Source organism: Panthera tigris, chromosome E2 (genome assembly GCF_018350195.1).
Source record: "Panthera tigris isolate Pti1 chromosome E2, P.tigris_Pti1_mat1.1, whole genome shotgun sequence".
NCBI lineage: Eukaryota > Metazoa > Chordata > Mammalia > Carnivora > Felidae > Panthera > Panthera tigris.
The window spans coordinates 228,059-240,829 of record NC_056674.1 but is presented as its reverse complement, the minus strand read 5'-3'; the positions used below and the strand labels follow the sequence as shown (position 1 = coordinate 240,829).

General features: G+C 56.1%; 2 protein-coding genes and 1 long non-coding RNA gene across 3 annotated transcripts; all 3 read left to right on the top strand.

Annotated features, from left to right (window-relative positions):
• The first annotated feature begins 30 nt into the window (after nt 1-30).
• Nucleotides 31-3,648, top strand: LOC122234221. The gene is made up of 3 exons (XR_006212012.1): nt 31-291; nt 2,744-2,824; nt 3,430-3,648. It is a non-coding gene; the product is annotated as an uncharacterized LOC122234221 (long non-coding RNA).
• Nucleotides 3,649-3,853: 205 nt separating this feature from the next.
• On the top strand, nt 3,854-9,235 carry RPS5 (ribosomal protein S5). Its single transcript, XM_042969947.1, has 6 exons — nt 3,854-3,956; nt 4,729-4,837; nt 7,050-7,259; nt 7,420-7,548; nt 8,936-9,034; nt 9,116-9,235. The coding sequence occupies exons 2-6, from the start codon at nt 4,730-4,732 to the stop codon at nt 9,182-9,184; spliced, it is 615 nt and encodes a 204-aa protein (XP_042825881.1). The 5' UTR covers nt 3,854-3,956; nt 4,729; the 3' UTR covers nt 9,185-9,235.
• A 1,546-nt stretch (nt 9,236-10,781) lies between these two features.
• On the top strand, nt 10,782-11,780 carry RNF225 (ring finger protein 225). The gene has a single exon (XM_042969937.1). It carries the CDS (start codon nt 10,782-10,784, stop codon nt 11,778-11,780), a length of 999 nt encoding a protein of 332 aa, XP_042825871.1.
• Nucleotides 11,781-12,771: the final 991 nt, after the last annotated feature.

Genomic DNA, 12,771 nt, shown 5'->3' with positions numbered 1-12,771 from the left:
GCCGGAGAGCCGGAGCCCTCGCGAGGGCTGTAGGGAAACGTAGTCCCGCCGCCCCGGCTGTCCAACCCCAGGACTCCCGGCTGTCATGGCAACCGCGGCCATCCACACCCAGTAGGCGAGGCGTGAACTTGCGTGGTCGCCCGGGAAACGGCGGCCCAGACAAACGAGCAGTGCCGCCTGTCCGAGCCAAGCGGGTGTTTGATAGCCCTTGCTTCGAGTCAGACTTCTGGGAGTTCGGGCCCCAGAAACGATCTGCCATTTGCAGCCTCGCTAGGGGAACAAGAGTTGGAGGTGGGAGACACGTGGGTAGCTCTGAAAAGCCTGGGTGAGCGGGCTATTCTCTAGACCAATGAAATCGCTGGAACCTCTGGGTTGGGGCTCGAGCATGTGTGTCAAAACTCCACAGTTGATTCTAATATGTGCCCCATTTGAGAACCCCCAGCTCCAAAGGTGACGCTAACCCTGCTTGCTCAGGATGGGCTGGTGAGGCCTCCCCAGCCATTTATGTCACCCTCATCTTCTGCTCATTATCTCGTGGCTCCTGCCTTACATAAACACATCTAATTTTGTTGAGCTGATTCACCTCATGTATGGCATCCAGCAACCCATCCTGACTGCCCCAACTTTCTGCTCATGCTGTGTGTGTGTGTGTGTGTGTGTGTCTCAGGAGGCACTGGGCTTATCCCACTCCCTTTCTTGATGCTCTGGGTATCTGGACATTGAATGCTCTGACTCAGGGTCTTCTGTCTCCCTGTCCGGGGACAAAGTCAGGGCTCGGTATGGAGTCCTGTGTGGAACCTACCATGCCGAAGGATGATGGATGGAGCAGTCGCTGAGGAGCACTTGGAGGGCCGCTGCCCATGTGCCTACCCAGGTACACACGAAGGACTTGCCCACAGTTGCCGCACACGAAGGAGTGCAACTGCTGGCTATGTGGGTGCCCCAGTGAGTGAGCCCTTTCCACCAATGGCCGAAGGCCCCGTGCACTCCCTGGGGCCTCTCACTGCCGGGTCCTCTGGTGCTCCATGAGGATTACCAAAATTGGGACTTCTCGTGCCCATGGGTGCACTGTTGTTGAAGGAGCTTCAAGCTCTTGCAAAAAAGTTCTGCTCTGGCTCCACAGAAAGGGCCTCTCCTCAGAATGAATTATCCGGTTTCTGCCCACCACACAAAGGCCTTATTGCTGTTGAGGCAGGCATGAGTCTGCCTGAACTCAGGGGGTTGCAGCTCCAATTGAAGGTGGGTACTGGCATTGGGGGTGTGTCTAGATGGGGGCTAGCTACAGGGTCTGTGGAAGATCTGCATGCCCTCCCCGTTTTTATAGAACCCTGCTGCCTAAGTGCACTGCCCCACACCCCAGGGCTAATGCTGGGAGCAGCACCAGGAAAGCACCTCACGACATTCACTGGTCACATACACAGAGCTTCAGGAGTGAGAACCCTGGTCATGCAGGTTACTAGAGAGGAAGTGGGAGTCCCACATGAGGAACCCAACTCCCTCAAATTGTCAGTCACTGGACTGGGGCTTGTGCCAAAGTCACAGACCTGGGAGCCTGCATCCTAGGAAAGTTGTCTGGCCACCTGCCACGCCCTTTACACAGGCCCCTTACCTGAGAGGGGATAGCACATCTCTGTCCTCTGCCAGGAGTCTTGGCTCCACCTTGGGTCTCTCCTAAAGGCCCAAAGCAGCTCACTGGAGTCAGTCTCAGGGACTCTTGTGAATTTTAGCTATGCAAGGTGACCATCCCCCCCGCTATTTCCCACCCCATGGGGTTTTATGGCAAGACCTCCCTCCTGCTCTCCAATGCACAGCAGGCCACTCTTTCAAGTTCTATACAGACGTCCATTATCAAGTAACCACCAGCAGCCCAGGGCATAGGATCCAAACTGGCCTTGTCTGATTCTGTTCTCATTTCTATGCTGAAGGGGGAAACCGATGGGGCGCCTGGGTGGCTCAGTCAGTTAAGCGTCCGACTTCAGCTCAGGTCACGATCTCGCGGTCCGTGAGTTCGAGCCCCGCGTCGGGCTCTGGGCTGATGGCTCAGAGCCTGGAGCCTGCTTCCGATTCTGTGTCTCCCTCTCTCTCTGCCCCTCCCCCGTTCATGCTCTCTGTCTCAAAAATAAATAAACGTTAAAAAAAAAAAAAATGAAGGGGGAAACGGAGGTTTAGGGGGTGGTGCCTTCTCAGCTTCTGAGGAGAAAGGGGCAGGGTTGGGAGCCTCCCTCTGGATCCTGCTGAGTGCAAGGGTAACTGGTGCCTCTGCCTCTCAGCTTCCCTGCTTTCCCCAGCTAGCACCTCCCCAGAAACCCTAACCGCAGGACGAGGTAGGGCCCCTAAGGATCACAAAGCATTCTGCCAGGACCAGGTAGGAGTTCACTTATCCCCTCCTCATCCCCCACAGACCCCAGTGGTAGGCCCAAGGCTGCTGTTTGCACGCACCAGGACAGGGAAACGATAAGGGCCAGAGGCTGCAGGGGCTGGGGATATTGGTGCCCCCTTGCAGCCTGGGATCTAACCCCCTGCTTAGGCCACCTTCAGGGTATGTCCTTCTGAACAACGGCATGAACTGTGACTGACAGCAGTCCAAGGAGGCCCAGAGTCTCTGGTCTAAAACACTCCCGAAATTGGGGTAGGGGCAGGGGCAGAGCCCTTACAATCGGTAAACAAACAGCTACTGAGCCCATACTATAAGCATGCTCACAGGGTGGTGGGCAAGTGGGTCACTGGAGATCTATCTATGCAGGACCCCTTCGGTCAAGTGGCTGAGCCCTTTGGGGTCTGGCTAGAAGGAACATCCCCTTGGAGGCAGAGACCTCATCAGGAGGTAAGGAGCTCCATGCTGCCCCATTATCCTCCCACCAGCCGGCTTGGGTGAGCAACCACAGTGTTCGCTGCCTCTGGCAAGCCAACCAAAACAAGTCCACGTCCCAGCTAGACTCCAGGGTCTAGGTTTAGGAGGCGACAAACAGGAGGGGGATGTGTAGGGCCGGCACAAGATCTTCGAGTTGGCCACATGGTCAAGGGTGGGGCACCCACTACCCGTGCCGACCCCCCTGCACCCGTCCATTGATCTCGCATCAACGCATGGCCGAGATGCATCAAACAGTGGGGTTTGACCCCCAGGCCACCTGCTGGACACAGCACCTGGTCCCACGTCCGGAGCTCCTCCCGTACCCTCAAGCTATGAAGAGGCGGCTGGAGCTTCAGGGGTCGAAGAGAGATGATGGGGGTACCCTGGCATGGGGTGAAGAGAGGTCAAACCAGAAAGGGCCCCCTCTGGGAGGCTCAGACCCGCAGCAACCCCGGGCGTGCAAGCGTGGGGGAGGCCGACCTGGGAGAGGGGCTCGCGCATGCACGTGGGGGGGGGGGGGGGGGGGCAGGACCAGCGGAGGGCAATCGTGACCACCAGGCTCACTCTTCCTTCCCGAGCCTACAGCGAACGCGTGCCTGTGAAGCGACTGTAACCTGGACGAGGAGCGAGAGGGGTACCGAACCGGATGCCCTACTCAAAACCGGCGGCAGGTGGGGCGTGGAGCCCGCGGCGGAACACGGTGGAGAGCGCGAGCCTGACTTCCGCCGTCACTAGACATGGCGGCTTGGCCTCAGAGAATTCTCTGAGCTTGTGCAAGCCCCACCTCCCCCCCCCTCCTCCCCCCTCCACCGCCCCAAGAAGGAAAGTACTGAAGGTTAGAACAGCCGCCAGGCACGCTTATGGGGCCGCTTCTGCAAGTGCGCGTGCGCAAAGGATTTACGGCTTTCCTTTGCGCCTTCACATTCTTGTTCCGGATTGGCCCTTGAACAAACCGTGTCATTTTGCGCACGCATTGTCCCCGCTGACCCGGAAGTTTTCACCTTAGTTAAAAGCGTCGGCCCGCGACTCGCGGTCTCTTCCTGTCTGTGCCAGGGCGGCGCGTGGTGCACGCCGAGCGATTGAGACTCCCCGGCTGCGCCCCCAGGTGAGGCGGCCGCGGGGTTGGGGGTCCGAGGGACGATTCAGGATCTTTTGGGGAGTCTTCATCGATCCTCGAGGCCCGGGGCTTCCCTGGGGGGTGGGCTCTTTCCTTTCTCTGGAAAATGTGCTGAGAAAACGCGGAGGCGAAGGAAAGTTATTCTTTCTTTGGCGTTCCGCTACCTCCGTAGCTTTACCCTGCAGCAGGGCTCGGATATAGTGGTTTGGCCCTTGCAGGCATACTTTGAAATAGGACGTTGCTGTTATTTTTATATGCGTGATGCACTTTGTGGCATATACACGGTTTTCTCTTTAGTAGCAGCTCCTTGGTGCTTGCCAAATGCCCCCTTGGTGTCGGACACGAGCGGTAGCCTTTGCTTTGATTTTGCACGGAATTCGTGTAGTCATCTTGATGACAGATAAACGGTTCTGTTTTATGGAAGAGGGAGCAGAGTCTAAATTAGTTTGACACTCCTAGCGTGGCAGAGCTCGTTAATGACGTGGCTGGGATTTGAACTTGAGCGGGTGCAATGTTACGGTATTTGGCATCTACTGTCTCGATACGGCCCGCGCAGCAGCTGTTGACCCAGGCCTGCCACCAGCTCTCCTTGGTGAGAGACAGCTGTTTCTTGCTGACAGCTAACTGGTTCTTCTAAGACTCAGAAAGATGGACCCGGATGTTTACAACCTTTCTTGGTTCCACATAACTTCCCAACTTACAGGTTGTGGGTTAGTCTCACAGTGGTGGGTGTGCTTGGGCTCTGACAGTCTGTTCCTAGGATGACGGAGTGGGAGACAGCTGCACCTGCAGTGGCGGAGACCCCTGACATCAAGCTCTTTGGGAAATGGAGCACCGATGATGTGCAGATCAATGACATTTCCTTGCAGGTGAGGGGGCCGTGTGGTGGTTGTGCTACCCAGTTGGGTTTTGGGGCACACACGGATTCTTTCAGGAGGGGTCCCTGGAAACTTGTAGCTGTAAAGTTGAAAACCTGACAGGTAAAGGAGGGCTCCCTGGACCATCACACCTACATGTCCATTTTTTCCTTGTGTTCTTTTCATCTGTACACAGATGGTTCCTTTCTCAGAGGTCACATCACATCCCACCCCACAGGGGTTTTGTGTGGGTGTTTTGGGGTTTTTTTGTTGTTTGTTTTTGGATCATTATTTTGCATGTGAAAATCCAGTTGTCCCAACACTATTTGGTTTTTGTTTTTAGAGTTTTGTGCATCTTACTTAGCAAATTTAGGCTATAAGTTGTCTTAAGTTAAATCTTTCATACATAATAATAAGTTTGTCTGAATGCCACCATATGTCGAAAAGAATATTTCTCCTATTGAATGGTTTTAGTATCGTTGAAAATGAGTTGAGCCTAGCTATATGATATGGGTTTATTTTTGGACTCCATTCTTTTCTGTTCTGTAAATCTATCCTTAAGCCAGTACCACACTGTCTTGATCACTGTAGTTTTGTAGTAGGTTTTGAAAGCAGGAAATCGGTGGGAGTCCTCCCAGCTTGTCTTAACCCCTATATTGTTTTACGCTGGGCCTCATTAGGACTTTTGTGGGCCTTTCGTTAAAAAGAAATTATATTCTGTAATTTCATTGGTATAAAGGCAAATACGGTTTGAATTGTTTCTATTCCTTTTTCATTTTAAAAGAAACGAAAACATTTTTTGTTGTTCTATACATATCATGGGATCTAGGCACTGTGCCTCATGGAGGATTCGGTCCTGTTTTTCACCCCGGATAGTTTGTAGTTCTGTTTTCCTTCTTTTCTTTGTTCTGCGAGGGCGAGATAGCAAATATTTTAGTCTTTGTGGGTCATATGTGGTAGATATGTGTTGCGAGTGTAAGTGATGGAATGATCTTTGGGTGTATTTCATAGCGGAACAATTGACAGTAGTCTTCACGTACGTGTAATTCCTCTGATTCCAACACCCCTGAACATTTTGGTGTTTTCTAGACATTTTCGTTAGAAATGATACATGTGTATATAGGAGAGATTGACGAATAATTGTGTGTGTGTTTAGAGAGAGTGGGGAAGGTGGTAGAGAGAGGGAGACACAGAATCCAAAGCAGACTCCAGGCTCTGAGCTGTCAGCACAGAGCCCGACACGGGCTCCAACTGGTGAACCATGAGTTCGTGACCTGAGCTGACGTCGGACGCTTAACTGACTGAGCCACCCAGGTGCCCCAAATAATTGTTTTAAAACAGTAGTTCTCTGGAGTGATTTCCCCCCACCTCCTTTAGGGGACAGATGGCAATGTTGGCTTACATTTTTGGGTGTTGAAACTGAGAAGGGTGTTACTAGCATACTGGATGCTGCTAAACATCCTGCAGTGTGTGGGGCAGCCCTTACACAAAGAATGTTCTGATTTAAAATGCCTATGCTGCAAAGTTTGCGGAGCACTCTATTTAATGTTTACTTTTATATTTGGGAGAGACAGAGTGCAAGTGGGGCAGGGGCTGAGAGAGAGGGAGACACAGAATTCGAAGTGGTCTCCAGGCTCCAAGCTGTCAGCACAGAGCCCAGCATGGGGCTCAAACTCACGAACCATGAGATCATGACCTGAGCTGAAATCAGAAGCTTAACCGACCGAGTCACCCAGGCCCCCCAAGGAGCACCTTAAAATGAGATCATGAGGGGCACCTGGATAGCTCAGTCGGTTAAGTGTCTGACTTTGGCTCAGGTCATGATCTCACAGTTTGTGAGTTCAAGCCCCGCGTTGGGCTCTATGCTGTCAGCTCAGAGCCTGGAGCCTGCTTCAGATTCTGTGTCTCCTTCTCTCTCTGCCCCTCCCCCACTTGTGCTCTGTCTCAAAAATTAATAAATGTAAAAAAAATTTTTTTTTTTAATGAGATCATGAGCTGTAATCTTGGTTTTCCATCTTCCTTCCTCCTATTATAAGGGAAACACTCTTTTTAGTGACTTGGTAAAGTTACTTTTTGGGGATTTATTGTTTTGTGGCACACGGGCCTCACAGTCAAGCCCCCACAGGTGGACGGGGGCTATCCAGAGGTGGTGCTCAGTCCTTCTGGTTCCTGGCCATCCTGCTCCTGACCATGATCCCTCCATCCTCTCTCCCTGCTGCCCTAGGATTACATTGCGGTGAAGGAGAAGTATGCCAAGTACCTGCCCCACAGTGCAGGACGCTACGCGGCCAAGCGCTTCCGCAAGGCACAGTGCCCCATTGTGGAGCGCCTCACCAACTCAATGATGATGCATGGCCGTAACAATGGCAAGAAGCTCATGACCGTGCGCATTGTTAAGCATGCCTTCGAGATCATCCATCTGCTCACTGGTGAGGTAGGGCTCTGAGGCCTGATGAGGCAGAGAGTGCCCTTAGTACACCATAAAGCCAACAGCTACCCCGTGGCAAGCATGCCGGGGTCTGCCAAGTTTTAGGAGTGAGGACACCGGGGAGGGACGTAGGTTGGGTGTCGGGTTCATGGCTGCCTTCTCTTAGAACCCCCTGCAGGTCTTGGTGAATGCGATTATTAACAGCGGTCCCCGGGAGGACTCAACCCGCATTGGACGAGCTGGAACAGTGAGGCGTCAGGCTGTCGACGTGTCCCCCCTGCGCCGTGTGAATCAGGTGGGCCTGGGGCTTTAGGCACATATGGATTGACGGGAACACCACTGGGCTCCGGTGTGGTTCTGCCTGGGGCAGATTGGCAAGTGGGAAGGTTTGTCCTGCCTGTGTGTTTTACTCAAAGTGGCCTTTCCTCCAGGAAGCCTTCCTGCATTTCCATCCCTCTGATGGCAGATTCTAGCTCTGGCCCCTTCCCTGAGCAACAGTTGCCTGAGGCACAGTTTCATTTGAGTATATTTTTACATACCATGTGTGGGTATATATTTTTTCACAGACCGTTTGAGAATCAGTTGCAGGCATTGTAAACATTTTCCCCTTAACACTTCAGTGGATGTCTCCTAGGAACAAGGATATTCTGTCCCCACCATCAGCCTCAAGGAGTTTAACAGTGGTAGAATTATCTGATCATCCCATCACTGCAGCTGTCCCTAGCATACCTTACAGTTGTCTGTTTACTTTATTTTTTTAAATGTTTATTTTTTAATGTTCGTGTATTTAAATTTTTTTTAATGTTTATTTTAGAGCATGCACGAGTCAGCGGTGGGGGAGGGGTGGGGGGAGCAGGGGGCAGTGCAGACAGAGGAGACAGAATCTGAAGCAGGCTCCAGGCTCTGAGCTGTCAGTACAGAGCCCTTTGTGGAGCTTTAACTCACAAGCTGAGGTAATGACCTGAGCCAAAGTCGGATGCCTGAGCCACCCAGGTGACCCTAATGTTTATTTTAGAGCTGGGGGGGGGGGGGGGGAAGGGGCAGAGAGGGGTACAGAGCGTTGAAAACTGGCTCTGTGCTGACATCAGAGAGCCTGATGCAGGGCTCTAATTCACAAACTGTGACAACGCAGCCTGAGCTGAAGTTGGACGCTTACCCAACTGAGCCACCCAGGTGCCTGTCTTAATGTTTCTTTGTTTTTATGAGAGTACATGCACGAGTGGGGGAGGAGCAGAGAAGGGGAGACAGGATCCCAAGCTGGGCTCTGCGCTGATAGCAGAAAGCCCATTGTGGGGTTTATATTCATGAACTGTGAGCCGAAGTCAGATGCTTATCCAGCTGAGCCACCCAGGTGCCCCTATAGTAGCTGTCCATTTTTAATCGGAGGTCCAGGTCAAGAGCACACACTGCATGGCATTTCGCTGGGGTGGTGGGTTTCAAATCTCCTGTAATCAGGAGCTTTTGTGTCTACGCTTGTTTTTGTGGCCCTTGGTCTGATCCCAGATAGGCAGCATGCCACCTGGGCAGCCTGTGGGCTCCCGCTGTGTCTTGACTCAGTGGGCCAGTGGATGGCAACATGGTAACTGACATTTGTTGGGATCACAGAGTACTGGAGGACAGTGGTCCTATCTGCTTTGGGGGCACCCCTGCCCCCAGGCTTAACTGACCCCTGTGCTCCCTAGGCCATCTGGCTGCTGTGCACAGGTGCCCGTGAGGCCGCCTTCCGGAACATCAAGACCATTGCTGAGTGCCTAGCAGATGAGCTCATCAATGCAGCCAAGGTGAGTGAGGACACTGGGGTGGGGGTCAGTTCAAGAAAAGGCTCTTCCAACATTCCAAACTAACCATCTACTTCCTTGCAGGGCTCTTCCAATTCCTATGCTATCAAGAAGAAGGATGAGCTGGAACGTGTGGCCAAGTCCAACCGTTGATCTCCTGGCTATGGCTCCAATAAATCTGTCTGCTCTTGGGGCAGCCTCACCCACCTGTGCCAGTGTCTGTCCTTGTGTGGCTCCAGGAACTAGAGTGGGGATGGCAGTGTCCTGAGGAGCTTCTGGCGTGTGTTTTGGTTCTTGGGGACCTGGGATCACCAGGGAAATATTCTGTCCAGGAAGCAGCACTGACTCAGGACCATGGCACCCCGGGGTGCAAGCCTGGCCACCTGGAGTGTTCCGTGGATGTTGGAAATGAGACGGGTGGGGTTGTCCTGGCAGAGATGTCACTGTAGTCTGGGGAGGGGCTTGGTGGTTGTCCATGATATCTGGGTGGCTGCCCACCATCCTGAGAGGCATGTTCCCTGGAAGGAGCTCCAGGGAGAGGAATCCAAGGCCACAACCGTTTCCAGCCCCCTGTCTGCTTGTTTGGGGCCAGCTCTGTCCAGTCCACTGTGGTGTCTGCCCACCTTCCACCCCAGGACTCCAGAGGTTCCTTGGTTCTGGCCAGGTTCCCCCAGGGGTTCCAGGCTGCCTCCCCAGTCATTTTGGGTGGTCAACACTGCAACCCAATCCTGGGCATCCTGTAGAGCCACTGCCACACTAGGCTTCTGATTGTACTGGGTGGCTGGGAAGTGGGTTCCTGAGGTGTTGAAGGCTTGGTTGCAGGGGTGTGGGGTGTTGGGGGGGGGGGCATTATTGCCCACCCACGAGGCCAGACTCTCCCTGCCCTGTCAGTCTGCCATCCCTCACCTGCCGCCCCCAACATCCTGCCAAGGTCAGGCTTGGTGTTCATGCTGGAGGGACCTGTCTGGGGGGGCAGGGCAGGCGGTCAAACAGGTCTGGTGGGTACCTTGGGAACCTGGGATCTGGAGGGAGTGGTACCAAGGCAGCACCCTCCTGCAGGGAGGGGCACCTAGTATGCAGTTGCTGGTAGGCAGAGGACTGGGGTCAGAATTGGAAGGGACGTGCCAGCCAAAGGGAGGAGGCATCAACAGGTAGGAAGAGCCCAAAGGTCAGCTGGGGTCTGTCATTGTCTAGTTGGGACCCTCTGTCACCTGTTGGGCTTTCAACATTGCTCTGTCCTGCTGGGCTCCAATCCTGAAGTTTGGGTGTCCTCTTCCCTCATCTTCCTCTCCTGGAGTCTGTGGACTCCCCAGAGTCAGCTCTTTTGGTGGGTGGGGGCATCCCCTTCTTTGCTCCTCTTGGTGTTGGATCCTCCTCATTGCCTAGGGTCCTGCCTGGTGACTCAGGTCCTCTCTGCTATCCTCTCTGGGACCTTTTGAGTCTGTAACTCAGGATCTGGGCCCCCTGAGTCCATCCCAGTGTCTGTCCCTGTCCCCAATCCTCTGTCGTCTCATCTGTCCTGCCCCCCACCCCCCCCTTCCCTAGTCCTGATCTACTTCCTACTTCGGACACCCTTTTCCTCTGCTCCAACCCAGAGAGTCGCTAACTTTTCCCGTCCTCTCTGCTCCTTGGCTCTCGCAACCCCCCTTTCTCTGAATGCCCCCTGCTCTAGGTTGGGCCAGCCCCTGACCTTCGTTCTTACACGGCCTCCTTCCCGGGCTGACCGCCTCTCCCCTCAGGCCTCGTCCGGATGCCCTGCCCTCGGCCACCCTGGCTCCGCCGCCCCCGGGCCGCTCAAGGCTCAGGCCCCTGCTCCCCGGGCTCACTCTCTGTGCCACGCTCCCCGGGCAGGGGGGAGGGTGAAGACGACGAGGAGGAGGAAGAAGGGGACGGCAGCCCGGGCTCGGGCCCCATCCTGCCCCCCGCGTCTCCCGTGGAGTGCCTCATTTGCGTGTCCCCCTTCAACGGCGAGTTCAAGCTGCCCAAGCGCCTGGACTGTGGCCACGTCTTCTGCCTCGAGTGCCTGGCCCGCTTGTCCCTGGCCACGGCGGGCGGCGGGGACGCGGTGGCGTGCCCCGTGTGCCGAGCGCCCACGCGCCTGGCCCCGCGCCGCGGGCTGCCCGCTCTGCCCACGCAGCCTGGCCTGCTGCCCCGCGAGGCGCGCGCGCCGACCCCGCGCCGGGGCTCCGTGCGCTTCGACCGCCGCCGCGGCCTGCTCTACCTGCGGCCGCCGCCGCCCCCGCCCGGGCCGCGCAAGTCCCGCGCCGCCCGCCCGCCGCCGCTGCCGCCGCCGCTGCGCCTCGGCCGCCCCCTGTCCCGCCGCCTCTCTCTGAGCAGCCCGGCCTGGGCCTTCAACGCGGCCGTGGCGCTGGCCGTGCTGGTGGCCGCGGGCCTGGTGGTGTCGGGCGTCTACATCTTCTTCCTCATCCCGCACGCCGCCTCCTCCGGCCCCGCGCGGCCCCAGCTCGTGGCGCTCGCCCCCGCGCCTGGCTTCTCGTGGTTCCCGCCGCGGCCCGCGCCCGGGGCGCCCTGGACCCCCGCCTGGACGCCGCGCCCCACGGGCCGTGACCTGGACACTGCCCTGCCGGGGGCTGCGGAGGACGCGCCGCAGCCCGAAGGGGGCTCCGAGGACACGGCGGAGGGCGAGGGGACGCCGGCCAGGGCCCCGAGCCGCACGTGGAGGGCAGGGGCTGGGCCCGGCTGGGCCCCGCGGGGACGGGGCGCGAGGAGGGTGTGGGGGCCGCAGTAAACGCATCTGTGCTCCGGGTCCTATCTTCAGGCCTGGGGACCTCCGTGTCACTCTAGTGGGGCCCTGCCAGCACCCCTTGCCATGATTCTCCTGGAGGCCTTAGTAAGGTGCATCCCTTACCGATCGCCCACTTCTCCAGAAGGAGGCCTGGTGGGATCATTCCAGGCATCATCACCACAAAGCAGGGACCCTCTCAAGGACTACCCCCTGCCTTCATTCCCCCAAGGGGCCCTCAGAGAGCACCCATGACCCCAATCCCTGTGGACATCCGGCAGCTGAGGCTTATAAAGATCCCCATCTTTATAAAGGTCCTGCTGGGAGCCACTCCTAAGCCTGGTCTCCATTAGGATCCAGTGGGAAGTACCCTTGATCCTCATCCCTCGTGGCAGTCCACCTGGAGAGCCCCTCTGACCAGTATGGTGCAGGTACCCTGCTAGGGACACCATCAGCCCTGATCACAGGGCTCGACTAAGTGTACCCCCAGTCATCAGACCCCTGGGGGAGCACCCTCAGCAAGCAGCTGGGGCTGAAGGCTCTGATTTACCCACCCTTCGGACTCACTGGAGGTTGCTGGGGCCCCCCATCTTTGGAGGCAAAGCTGCTGCTGCTGTTAGTCTCTGGCCATGGTCTGGCCCAGCCCATTGTAGTCCTCCCCCTCCCCCCTCCTCCCTCCCCCACCAATCCCTACTGAGGCTGTGGAGTTTTCCACTCTGCTGCATACAGGCTGGGTCTGGGTGGCATCCAGCTGTTTCCATGCTGGTCCTGTGTTGCCTCTCTGTAGACATAGCTGGGACTTGAGCTTGGAAGGGCAGCAGTGGCCTGGCCAGGATTTAGGAGGGACAGATAGACCCTGAGCCTCAAAGACTAGCTCCCACTTGGTCCTGAGTACCAATTTGCAATGGGAGCCTCCACAACTCCAATGGGTCATGGCTTCTGGGACCCTCCTGAAACGCTGTAGGGGCAGCTCTGGTCACCTAGGCTTAAAGAGGCT